This window comes from Hyla sarda, chromosome 5, assembly GCF_029499605.1.
Source record: "Hyla sarda isolate aHylSar1 chromosome 5, aHylSar1.hap1, whole genome shotgun sequence".
Lineage (NCBI taxonomy): Eukaryota > Metazoa > Chordata > Amphibia > Anura > Hylidae > Hyla > Hyla sarda.
The window spans coordinates 112,872,415-112,885,969 of record NC_079193.1 but is presented as its reverse complement, the minus strand read 5'-3'; the positions used below and the strand labels follow the sequence as shown (position 1 = coordinate 112,885,969).

The 13,555-nt window shown below is 42.0% G+C and overlaps 1 protein-coding gene across 2 annotated transcripts in view; it reads left to right on the top strand.

Annotated features, from left to right (window-relative positions):
* The window catches only part of TOPAZ1 (testis and ovary specific TOPAZ 1), a 326,337-nt gene that overhangs the window by 235,447 nt on the left and 77,335 nt on the right, over positions 1-13,555 (top strand). Inside the window, exons 17-19 of one of the 2 annotated variants that reach the window (XM_056520122.1) lie at positions 515-679; positions 3,155-3,355; positions 4,635-4,818. In XM_056520122.1, coding sequence (XP_056376097.1) covers positions 515-679; positions 3,155-3,355; positions 4,635-4,818 — 550 coding nt within the window. Of the gene's footprint in view, positions 1-514; positions 680-3,151; positions 3,356-4,634; positions 4,819-13,555 lie in introns of both variants that reach the window. The other variant, XM_056520121.1, reaches the window with a different exon arrangement.

The window sequence follows — 13,555 nt, the reverse complement described above, 5'->3', positions numbered from 1 at the left end:
TGAGAACCCCTTTAACCATATGTGTATCGATTGTAGAACATCCTGTATAAGTAGTCATTGTTTAAAAAAAAAAAAAAAAAATTAAATAATGGAGTCTTAGAATAAAACAAAGTTTACAAAAGATTGTTGAACCTCTGTGACTCTGCCATGACCTCTGCAGTTAGGGCAGCACAAGCTTGCCGATAGGTACAGGGTAACTCCTGTATTGTCTGCCTTACCCTGCCTGACTTGGACATGAATAATACATTTTGCATAATAAGAAACCTTATTTTGCATTTCAGTTTAGATATACAGTAAGTTGCTATCCACTTGTGTCATGCTGTTTATTTTCCGTTAATACACACAGTACATATGAAGTCAATGTTCATATGTACATATGAAGTACATACGAAGACACATTTAAAGTTGAGTGAAATACTTATACTTTCCAATGCTCTGCACCACAAAATGCATAGAAGAAAAATCTTGCTTTGGTAATGTATCTACGTCTTTCACCATTATGTTTTTATTTTAGAATGTGAATGGATAATAAACACTCCTATGTGGCCTTGTGACATGATGGATGTTTTGCACCGTCACAACTTGCTGTGTTTGTTAGTGGAGGAAGCTCTATCTAAGAATATGTTTATCATGTGCTTTGATATCCTTCAAAATCTGCCTGGATTCCAGGAGTCTCAAGGTAACTGTGTCATTAGTTGAACTGTATAGTGTTTACCATAAATCTGTGGGCATGAATGGAACCTATGGTTGTTAGATTATACTTTTCTGAAATCCATGCAGATTGCCCTAATGTGAGCCTGTGTTGTAAAGATCTATATTATGGCACCCATAGTTTGCTATAGGCTTATATTGTACCTCAAATGTCATAAAGAGGTTTTATGCTCTTGGACTGATATGAAAACACAAAACAATAATACATTCAACATCTTAAGTGTGCAAGTGTATCAATCATCATTTACTATTGTTTGAATATGGCCTTTGGAATATCTGTTTGGACTGTAAATAAGTGGCTGCATCAGAAATAATTCAAATTCTGGGTAGGCATTTGGATCCCCCATGCCAGTTACTTCTGGCATCGACCCTGTAGCCGGAATGTAATAGAGGTAACATAAACAATATGGATAGCTCAACAACAAAACTGTACGAGGTTAACTGGGCACATCTGTGAGGTGTGAGAAAAAATTAGAAAAAGAAACCCAGTCCTCAAATACCTCAACCAAAATGGATGTACAGTGAATAATTGGTAAAAAAAAATATTTTATTATAATATAAAATTCACATATTACATATATAATTAGTCACAGGGCCCATGTGATATACAGATATCTAATTCAGACATATAATATTTTAAAAAAGGGGATTTGGATATAACCTGCAAAGGAAAAAGAAATAGAAAAATGAACTAGCAATCATATGGTCCTGTCATAATAGATCCTATGGTGGTATAATAGTCTTGGATGTCAGAACAATAGACGTGCTAGATAGTCCAAATGCAATTGAGTAGCCAGTCCATAATAGGATGTGACCTACAACACTGTAACTCAGAGCAGGATCACCAAATATGATACATACAGTTGATACTATATAGCGCAAATGTGTTTTAACCCCTTCCTCTGTGGCTGTGAAGGGGTTGGAACACATTTGTCCACACCCCGAAACGCATTTGGAATTCTGGACGTTTTTTAACCTGTTCTTTTTGAACACTGTTCATACACAGCTGCAGAGGAAGGACTTTTTTTGCTTTTGAATGTCCTGGATTGTGAACATATCACAGAGACTCACTGTCCTTGCTTTGGGCTGAGGACTGATCGGTGTGATCGGACCCTGTCCACATTGAGGCAGCTTGCACACAGTACAAGGAACTTCACAGCTGACCAACTAACATCAGCGGAGCTGACGATTGGCATACATCTGATGAGCGATACAGTGTGTCACTGATCCACATCTGCACCTGGAGTGGTGAGCGGTACATAGTACCAACTGTATGTATCATATTTGGTGATCCTGCTCTGAGTTACAGTGTTGTAGGTCACATTCTATTATGGACTGGCTACTCAATTGCATTTGGACTATCTAGCACATCTATTGTTCTGACATCCAAGACTATTATACCACAATAGGATCTTTGTATTACAGGACTATATGATTGCTAGTTCAATGGGAAATTTTTTCAATCTTTTTTTTTTCCTTTTGCAGGTTATATCCAGGTCCCCTTTCCCCTTTTTTTAAATATTACATGTCTGAATTTGATATCTGTATATCACATGGCCCTGTGACTAATTATATTTATATGTGACATAATTTTATATAATCATTTTTTACCAATTATCCATTGTACATACATTTTGGTTGCGGTATTTGAGGACTGTGGTTCTCTTTCATACGGGACGTAATAGAAGATCAGCAAAATTTACAGTACACATGTACCCGGGGGAGGCTGCAAAAAAAATGGAAAAAAACCTCACCTTGTAATGCAAGAAGAAAACGGCAAAATATTAGTACTTAAGGGGTTAAAAAAATATAGATTCTAATAATGAAATACTAAATGATGGATAGAAAAATTATTCTATAAACCTTTACAGCTAGTGTAATTAATGCACAATAAATATAGCAGTTATACCCTATAGTAATTCTGCATGCTAGCATATAATACACTCAAGTGCTGTAAATCAAAAATAAACTGAAAATCGTTACATCAAAAATAATAATTTTTCTTAGCGCACACAGATTATGCAGCGCTGTACACGGTCACTCATATTGTTCCCTGCCCCCAAACATACAGCTATCAGGATGTTATGGAGTATGGGAAGAAACGCACATAAACATGGGGAGAACTTACAAAGTTGGTGCAGAATTTGTCCTATGTTTCATAAGATCCGAGGACCCCAGTGCTGCAAGGCAACAGCGCTATGCACTGAGCCACCATAATACAGTATGGGATGTGTGATTTGTAGGGAGAAAAAAAAATGTATACCTCCATATGACATCAGAGGCATACTGGGCCCTCGCACCGATGTCCTATTACTACAGTATATAACAGGAAAGCTAAGTGTTGGTGTGTACTTAAGGCTAATGACTTGCTCTGAGAATGGGAATTATAGCTTTTGATGTAAATAGTTTGAATGGAGTTTGTTTACTGGTTTTCTTGCAGCAGATGTCCATGTCGCTCAGTATGCTGTGCTCTTTAATAAAGTCTTGAACTCCTGTGTTGAGAACCGTAGTATTGGCATATCTACATCGATTATAAAGTTTATGATTGCTAAGAATATTTCAATTGAGTATGGAATCCTCCGGGGATTTATAACCACCCTAGGACACTGTGGTATGTGGACTAGAGCAAGGGAGTGTTACAAAAGTAAGTACTGTATTGTATCAGTGTATGTATGCAAGGAAATAATGTGCAAATAAGAGAACCTTCTACTAATTAAGTAAACATCAATTTAAAAAGGAGGTTTAAACAGCATAAAATGTGTTGTCAGTTATTTAGATTTTTATGGAGCTGAAAAACTTATTGGAGTGAGTAAAAACTAATTGTGTGTGTACATTTGTATTGAGGGCATGTTGTAGGGTGTCTAACTGCAGCTTGAATTTACACAGGATACATTATGGTGTATTCAAGTTTTGGACTATTAATTATAATGTGTATAAGTTACATAATTTCCGTATCAATTAAATTTGTCAATAGGAAGCAGTTTTCTTCAGTGAATAAAAAAAATGAACTTGACAGTTTTTAATTCACTTCAAGGGTAGGGTCACATGTAACGTATACACAGCGTGATTCACACTGCGCAAAATCCGGTGCACAGCGGGAAATATGCTGCATATTCTCCTGTGAGCAGACACACAGGGCTTCCCTGTTGCAGCCCTGTGTGCGCAGTGAGGTTTGGAGATAGGGGCCAGCATGGCGACATAACTCTGACACGCGAGTCCGTGTCCAAACCTCACTGTGCACACTGGGCTGCTGCCGGGTAGCCATGTGTGTCTGCTCATGTGACCTTACCCTTAAAGGGGTACTCTGCTTGAAAACATTTTTTTTTAAATCAACTGTTGCCAGGATTTTAAATTACTTCTCTTATTTAAAAAAATCTTAATCCTTCCAGCTGCTGTATGATCCACAGGAAGTTATTTTCTTTTTGAATTTCTTTTCTGTCTGACTACAGTGCTCTCTGCTGACACCATTGTCCATTTCAGTAACTGTCCAGAGTAGGAGCAAATCCCCATAGCAAACCTATCCTGCTATGGACAATTCCTGACAGAGGTGTCAGCAGAGAGCACTGTGGTCAGACAGAAAGGAAATTCAAAAAGAAAAGAACTTCTGCGTTATACAGCAGCTGATAAGTACTGAAAGGATTAAGATGTTTTAAATAGAAGTAATTTACAAATCTGTTTAACTTTCTGGCACCAGTTGATTAAAAAAAAAAAAGGCTGTAATCACTTTAAGTAAACAATACAGATTACTTTCTTAGCGACTGCAAGCAGAAATCTTGAAAACCATAAGTTGAAACAGAAAACCAGAGAATTAATTGGAAACCTTATTTCTTATGCTTGCTTGTAGAATGCCCATAGTCTTTAATGTGTGTTTCTTTTGATATTGTACTGATACTGCATAAAATTCTTTAATTTTATCTGTAAAGGTGCTATGGCATTGGGATTTTACTCACTTTTTGAAAGAAAAATGAATCCAAAAATTCTGTACATTCCCTCCTTTATGTCTGAAGTAGAAATGCTAATAACCATTGAACAGTTCATGGTATCAAATGCTAGCAGCATGCATTCGCAAAGTGAATGTAACCAAGGTCTTCAAATTGTCCTGAAAAGGTAAGTGGAATATTGCATTTAAAGAACACTGCAGGAAATGTAAAATGTTTTTTTTTTTCTTCAGTTCCCCACTTGTAACTTAAATGTTGTAATATGGTTGTTTAAAAAAATTGCCCCATACCTACTGGAACACTAACCAGTCCTGCATCAGCTTGTCCATGAGTCGTGGACAGGAGATGACTCATGGACAAGGCTGCATGAGCAGGTGCACCAATCGCTTCCTACCATCACAAGGGAGGGACACTCCCCCTTGCCCTGAGAACTAATGAAGAGATTTTTTTTATATTAAATATAGTTGGATGATGTGCATGGCCAAGAATAGGTACTGAGCAACATATTTAATACGTTATTTTTTTTTTTTTGGGGGGGGGGGGGGGGGGGGGGTGTTTAAAGGTATGCTTTACATTATTTAAATAGCCTTATTGATCATTTTCTTTCCCAGCAGCATTATCTTTCAGACTCACTAGTGTCAAAAAGATGCATTGGGTCTGAACACTAAAATCCCTAATAATCATACAGATGAATGATCGGGCTTTGGTGTAGTGTGGTGACTCTTTAAAAATTAAGTTGACATTCTGTTCGCCCGCACTAAAACCAACACACTGGGTTGTAGTGCAGGTAAACAGGAGTAAAACAATGTCTCTTGCCGAGTTTCCCTGCCTCCTCTATGTGCTGCCAGTGCCCTTCCCTCAAATGAACGTCCTAGTGACGTGAGAGCCTGCTGGCACATGAGCGTTCTGGAGTAGAGCACAGACGCCGCTATTCCGGGTGTAGTGATGGAACACCGCCTGCACTCTGCTACAGTAGCAGAGTACTAATGTGCCAGTAGGCTCTACAGTCACTAAAACGTGAAAGTAAAGAAAATTATATTATTTGTGAGGCTTATAGAGAAGGCAGGGTAGCTCTGCAAATGTTAAGTGCCCTGGAACTTGGAATGGAAAATGGAATAATACATTTAAAAAAATGGAAAATGTAGTGCTACATGTTTATTAAATTAACACCTTATAAAAACACTCACAAAAATCTTTTCATTGGTAGAGCCTATGGTACCTTTAGCAGTCTACCACTCTTCCTTGGAGGATGTAGACCCCATCAAAATGTGCTTGGAAATTCTCCAAATCTGCCTTCACAGCACCCAGCTCTGTTCTTCTTTTAGCATTTGGTTCTGCCTTTATTTAGTCGAGACTAGTGGCGGGTCTCGCTCTGTTCTCACAAAGGTTCAGCAACTTTGGCAGTGGACCTAGTCTGGGGCTGCTCCTGACAAGTTGGTGGATCCTGTACAGCAGATTAATTATGCTGGCAAATATCTCTCCAATGCCTACCTTCAGTTGGCTAAATCTTCACTGCATGGCTTCCTTCTTTTGGTCCTATCCCTCTGCCTGCTCCGAGAAACCCCCAACATCTCAGAAGAGAAAGGCTTCATCCTTCAAAACCCATGCCCCTGGAAGCCTCTTCCCAAATCTAGCGGTTCATCCAACAAGTCTGGATCCTAAAAGCCTGCTCCACCCAAAGGGGTGCCCTTACCCGAGGCCCCTCCTCAAGTGGGCTCCAGACCTTTTATAGATCTGGTTGGCACAGGTTCAGGATGTAGGGTCAAATGACTAAAAAATGTAATTCTCTTCCTTTCTTCTGGATTGTTTCTTGTAGTCAAGCCCCTGGCTCTCTCACTTTCGACAGATTCAATCTTCAATCAGGCTCTTTACTCCTTGTTGCTTTAGGACGTGATTGTTCCAGTACCCCCTCAAGAATGGCTCACTGACTTCTTAGGGATGCCCAAAAAGGATGGCTCAGTTTGTCTCTTCCTCGATTTCAAGCTCCTGAACAGACACATGCTCAACAACATGTTCAGAGGGAGTGATTGCCTTCATGAAACTAGACTATTTTCTGTCATCAGGGGACATCCAGGACACCTACCTGTATGTAGCAATCTTTCCCTTTCTTCCGCAGTTTCTCCAATTTGTGGTTCATTTTAAAAATGTTCTGTTTGTGGCACTCCTTTTTGGCTGGCTGCAGCTCTGAGTATTCTCCAAGATCCTGGCAGCAGTGATGGCCATCCTCTTTCTGGAAGTCTCGGAAGTACCACACCTGGAGGCCGATCTTATCAAAGATTTGTCCTGTGCCAAAAACCTGGAGAGCCTCAACATCATATTACAGACACTTTCCTGCTTTGGCTGAATTGTCAACACATCCAACCTGTCCCCTTCCCTGTCAGTAGTTTTCCTGTGGTTGCATTTCAACACAGCAGCAGCTAAATTCTTTCCTCCTGAGGAAAAACAGACTGCCCTTCTCTCCGGGATTCGAGCAGTCTGAAAACCCTCCCTTCCTACCCTCCTTTGCTTTTGCATGCAGTTGTTTGACAGAATGATGACACCAATTCTGCCTGTAAAATCTCTTTCTCATAGTCTTCCTTGGGAGACACATGAACTGTGGGTATAAGCTGCTGCTAATTATTAATAATTAAAATTAAAATGTTGGCTCTTCATGAGCAGGTTATACCTACCCACTGAAACTAAGCCAATTGGTTAGTGTCAAAGCTGTAGAAGAAGCCTAGAAAACACCAAGAAAACCAGAAAACAATACTATTAACAATACAATACAAGAAAAATACTATTAACATGTGAACTTAACCTGAACAAAAAAGGAAATTGGTGGGAGTTTTTATGGTAAGTTCAAAAATCCTCTTTTCTTGATCGAATGTTTGTACAGAGAATAGATGTCCAGTAAAGACAATGTAGCAGCCTTGCACATCTGTAAGACCAAGACTTGAAGTCGAACCACCAAGAAAGCCCCCACTGACTGGTTGCAGTGAGCCATTATCCAGAAGGGAGGAGGAGTTTCCTTGCTGTGATAAGCCTTTAAAATAGCGAAGCTGATCCAGCGAGCTCTGGTCTCCTTTAGAGTCTCAAAGCACGTTGGCTATACGAAATAAGAAAAAGTGTTCAGAGTACAGATGGAGATCCAACCTGTGGTGGAAATTCTTCTAGAAGTGGAAAAGGGAGCGACAATATAATACTATAAGTTATGGATACTAGATTTATGTGGATAGAACGTTGATCCAGGGACTGATTGCCATATTGGATGTGGATAAGTTATGGCGGTATCACGGTACCGTGATACCATGGGGGAAACAGTGTATAAGTGCAGCGGCTGATAGTTAACCCCTTCCCTGCCATGGGGACCGTGCGCACGGCCCCCATGGCGGGGAAGGGGTTAACTGTCAACCGCAGCGCTATCATGATTTCCCCCATGGGCGCACTGACGGCTATTCACTTACATTTTCGCAGCTGCACAGCTTATAATCCCGGTCCCCAGCTGTGGCCGCTGCAGAGCTTTCTCCCCCTGCAAGCGCTGAATGTGCAGACGCATCGCTTCTGATCTTCGTCCCCGCTCCGTTCTCTGATCCCCGAGCAGGGACGGGAATGTGAGAATCAGCAGAGCCTTCTCCCCCTGCAAGTGCTGAATGTACGGGCGCTGCAGAGCTTCTGATCCCGGTCCCAGGGATCAGAAAACAGAGCGGGGATGAAGATCAGATGCCCTGTGCCTGCCAGTCACATTTAGAGCTTGCAGGGGAAGGAGGCCCTGCAGAGCCCGCTCCTGGGGATGGGCATGATAAACTGAAACAGCCTGCAGGAAGGGGAGAGAGGGGCTGAACAGGGAGCAGGCTCGGGGCTGAGGGAAACATCAGAGCCAGGGGATGAAGTTTCTGCGCTTTCCCCTGGCTCTGATCACTGAGAGCCAGCGGCAGCTGCAGGGGGAGCAGGGATGTGCACCGCACGTGAGCTCAGCGGCTCCCGCTCCTGCACATCCCGCGGCCGTGTCAGAAGTAATTCATTCGGGGGGTGGGGGGAGGGTCCCGACCGATATGCCGGTATGGGCAAAAATTGATATCGTGCGAGGAAAAAAAAAAAACTGTATCCGATATGAACCGGTATATCGCCCAGCCCTAGATTTAGGTTGATCTTGATGGAATTTTGTCTTTTTTTAACCTTACAAACTATCTAAATGATAAAAGGAAGAAAAGATAAAAAGGGGGAAGCAACTTTGGGGGAGGAAGGAAGGTACAAGGTGAAGGACCACCTTATCCTTGTAATGGACAAGAAAGGGTAGCAACAGAAGAAGACAATGTTTAGGTCCCACGCAGAGTTGGGATACTGGTAGAGGGGAACAGGGTGTGTTGTACCCTGAAGGGAAGGTCTTAAAGTGAGAGATAAAAGTCAAAGGCTTCTGAAACATAATGGAAAGGGTAGAGACCTGCCCTTTTAAGGGTCAGGCTTCAATTGTGGGGGCTCTTTCCCCTGATCGGTGGGAGTCCCAGCAGTGAGACATTGGCTTAACCCCTTAAGGACGGACCCATTTTTTACGTTAATGACCAGGCTCTTTTTTTTTATTTATTTTTTATTGACTGGGTCTCTTTAAATGGTAAAAACTTTAGAACCCTTTTTTTATTTTTTTTTATGTTTTTTATTTTTAGATCGATCCTGAGATTTTTCCGTGACACACCGTGGTACTTTATGTAAGTGGTGCATTTTTATTTTTTTTTTTTTGGCACATGCAGAATTTTTTGTGAAAAACTGGAAAATGTAATTATTATTTTTTTTTATTGTGTACACTGCAGTAAAAGTAATTTTATATTAGTGAGTCAATACTATTATGGCGATACCCATTTTATATAGCTTTCTATTTTCTTTTTCCTTTTCTGAGCAAAATTCTTTTTCTGCCATTCATTTTCCAACAGTCGTAACTTTTTTTTACTTTTCATCAGACACCATTGTGTGAGGGCTTATTTTTTGCGGGATGAGCTGTACTTTTTATTGGTATCATTTTTGCGATACGTGCTACCTTTTGATCTTTTTTATTCCACTATTTGTACCAATATGGCCAATTTTGCGCTTTTTTGTTTTTCTTTTACAGCATTCACCTTGCGGGATAATTTACATTTTATAGCTTTATAGTACATGTCATTATGAACGTGGCAATACTTATTATGTATATGATTTATGTTTTTGATGACAATACAGGGTTTTATTGGGAAAGGGGCATTTTTATTGAATTTTTTTACACTTCATACATGTTTTGAACAATCTTTTATTATTTTTATTTTTCACTTTTTACAGGTTATACTATGTTGCAATACATTTGTACTGCAGCACAGTATGACCTGATCTGCTGCAGATACTACAGCCTGTACAATCCAGCCTCTGGCTGGATCTCACAGGCTTCTGAATTAACAGGCAGACAGGAGGTCATCATCTGACCTCCTGCCATAGCAACCAACGGCGACCCACGATGGTATCACAGTGCTTTCCCTGTCAACACCATAGATACCATGATCAAGATTGATCACGGCATCTATGGGGTTAATGTTGCCTGGCTCGGTGCGATCGGAGCCCCGGCAGCTGCAGCACGACCCCAGCTGTGATTGACAGCCGGGTCCCGCTGCCAATCTCCTGCACTGCCTGCAGCAGTGCAGGATATTGCTAGGACATATGCATACATCCCAGCGGGTGAACATATCGGGTGCTGGGACATATGCATATGTCCTATAAGCGGGTAAGGGTTATAACTTTTGACATGTCACATCAAAAGGGATGATGTTGCTGCCATCCAGGAAGAAACATCTGGCACCTGAGAAGCAGTATAGAATTATTTTCCAACATATTCGTTTGCTGACAAAGTGCTACCAATTCCAAAAAAAGGAGCACCACACAAAATCCCTTGCCAGAGTTGCTTGAACCAAGCAGATATAGCTTTAGAGACCCAGGCGGAAGCACAGAGCTCACTACTTCAAAGGCAGATTTGGACATAGTCTCAATGCGCCTGTCAAGGAAGGCAAGGGAGCAGTGGTAGACTTTGGTGGGTTTACTGAGGGTGAAGTAGATCACTTGGAGACCAAATAATGAAAAAAAAGGAAAAAGGATGTCCTGACGCTTGGGCCCATGGAACAGTTTATCAGGATGCTTTTACTTGTTCTCAAACAGTAGATGAAATTCGGAATGATTATTAGACCTTGATTGTTCACTTGGACTGGCGAAATCAGACCTCAGGTTGGGATTCTGAGGTTTTAAAATCTTGTAGGTGGAAGTTCTCCTTAATGAATGTTATTAGGCTTTTCATCATCTCGAACATTGTTGATGACTCCTTGAGACTCCTAGATTTGAAGTCAAAGAGCTTCCCAGAGAGGATTAAGAGTGTTTCACTGAGGTAGATTCTAAAGGAAAACTGTGGTTGGCATTGGAGTCCCCTGAAGAGGGTCAAGAGGAAGTGCCCGGAGGGCACTTCTGGTTAAGCTGGTGGTCAGGCTGTTTGCACTGGTTGCTTGGATGTTCCTTGGGAGATGGACTTAAGACCACATGCAACCAAAGTAGAGAAGAAGAAGAACCTGAGCAGTGAAAAGGAACATGGTGGCTGCTGGTGAGAGAGGACAAAACATTGGGAGAGAAAGGGATTTAACTCTGTAAGGCCTCCTGTATGACCCTTTTTAGTAGTAGTCCCTGGGAAGGAAAAAGGTATCTTACCAGCCTGCAATGCAGCATAAAGAAGGAACTAAAGGGGAAATGCTGCATAGGGCTAACCACCATGAAGGGAATCTAGGTATGGCAGAAAGAAGAGGCATGCTAAATGAAATGGGACCCCCTATACTTACCTCAGACTTGTGCCAATCTTGCAGACACACTCAATTATACCATCCTCTGGAACCTCTGTGCTTAATCACGGCCTGTGTTCTTTGTTGCCTATGAGAAAGCAAGGCCTTTCACTTTGTAAAATTAAGCTGAAAAACAATAAAAGAACCATTCTGGAGAGACACAGATTTACGTAGTCTGTATAGTTGATGAAACATATGCCCATCAAGTACAATCAAAAAGGGATGGGTGGAATATATAGGCAACCATTGATAAGAATTCTATAATTCTACAATTCTATAATTCTTGTGTAAGCCTATTTTGAAGACCTCAACTGTTTATGCTGTGTTATTTCCTATGGTACAAAAGGCTTGTCCCCTCTGGAAGTTAAATCATTTTTTTTCCTCGAGGAGAGAATGCTTCCCTCTCTCATATTTTTATATAGGCTAGTTATTAAGTTAAGTAATACTTAAAAAATCTGTTCATCTCCCTCCATAAAGATCTCTTCTCAAGACTAAACAAATAGATTTTTCTCACTCAAATCATTGGGGGACATAAAAGACAGTGGGTTTACGTTGCCACTGGGATGCAACACTAAGCAAGAAAAGTGTTACAGTAGCTCCTCCCGCGCAGCTTATATCCTTCATCCAGTCACTGAGCTACTCAGTTTAAGCTTAGTGTTCACTTAGTGCTCTGCAGTTGTGCCACATTGTTTTTATTTTTTTTTATTTTTTTTCTAATATAGCCCCCAACCCTCCCCACCACTTCCATGGTTTTCACTCCTTTCTATTCCACCTTAGGCCATTCTCGCTATAGGGGTTCTCGTATCCATGGAAGTGAGAAAAGAGAGCAAAAAGCACACAGTATTATGGACTGCTGCTGCTTCTGGTCCCCTGGCTGTGTCCCTTCCCTACTTTCCCTCATGGCAGCTGCTCGTCCTGAAGCCCTCTTTACTCTGTGGCGGATGGTTCTGGCCACATTCACTCCCCTTTTATAGAGGCATTCAGTGAATGCCCCCTCTTCTGGCTGCACCGCAGGCTGCTTTCTTGCCGTCATGCAGCCAGGAACTTTCAGCCGTGGTGTCTGGCAGCACCATAAATTTAGCCCCAGGGTCTTGCTAGGCCAGGGGAGGGGGCTTTGATCTGGGGTGTTGGTGGAGGGAGCATGGTCCTGGCCACAGCGTGCCTCTAGTCTGTTCTTAAAGAGTACCTGTCACCAAACACACTTTTAATATATTGTTCCTTTATGTAATTATAAGACCCTTTGATATTTACTTGCTGTTTAAAATTCTAAACCTTATATATGTTTTTAATGTGATAAAAAAAATAAAACAGCCACTAGGTGGCTCTGTTCTGTTCCCTGCAGCAAGTCAAACAGTTTGGTCTCCTTCTGGCCTGGCAGGAGACCAAACTCAGGAAGTGCATGCGGGGCATGACAAGGCACAGCTCTCGCAGGCTACAGTGAAGTGACGTTGTGCCTCCTGGGGAGGGCACACTTTCTCCTGCCAGGAGCTTACGCAATGTGAGCAAGGGGAAAGGTATGATACAGAGCTTTTTAACCTGTTCAGGACCCCAGGCGTACAGGTACGTCCTGACACCCTGGGTCTTAAGCACCCAGAACATACACGTACATGGGACCGGAGCGGGGTGACTGCTGATATCGATCAGCAGGCACCCCACGCAAATGCAGTGAATTCACACTTGCGATTTGCGCGATTACGGGTCTATGGATCGCGGTTGTCCAAGACACCGATGATCCCCCTGAAGGGATAGGAGTGAGGTGGCAGGGGTGCCACCCCTCCTATCCCTGCTATTGGTCGTATAGACGCGGTGACCAATAGCAGATTGGGGCGGGGGATTACTTTCAGTTTCCCCGTTCTGCCCACCCACAATAGGTGGGGCAGGACGGGGAAACCGACAGGGACTGGCGCCAAAGGTCACTTACCGATCTGCGGAGGCTGCGGGCGACGGTGATCGGCGGGCGACGATGATCGGCGGGCGACGATGTCCTACTGAAACCGGTGAGTTGCCTAGCAACATCTGAAGGGCTACAGTCTGAGACCACTATACAGTGGTCTCTAAACTATAGCCCTCCAAATGTTGCAAAACTACAACTAC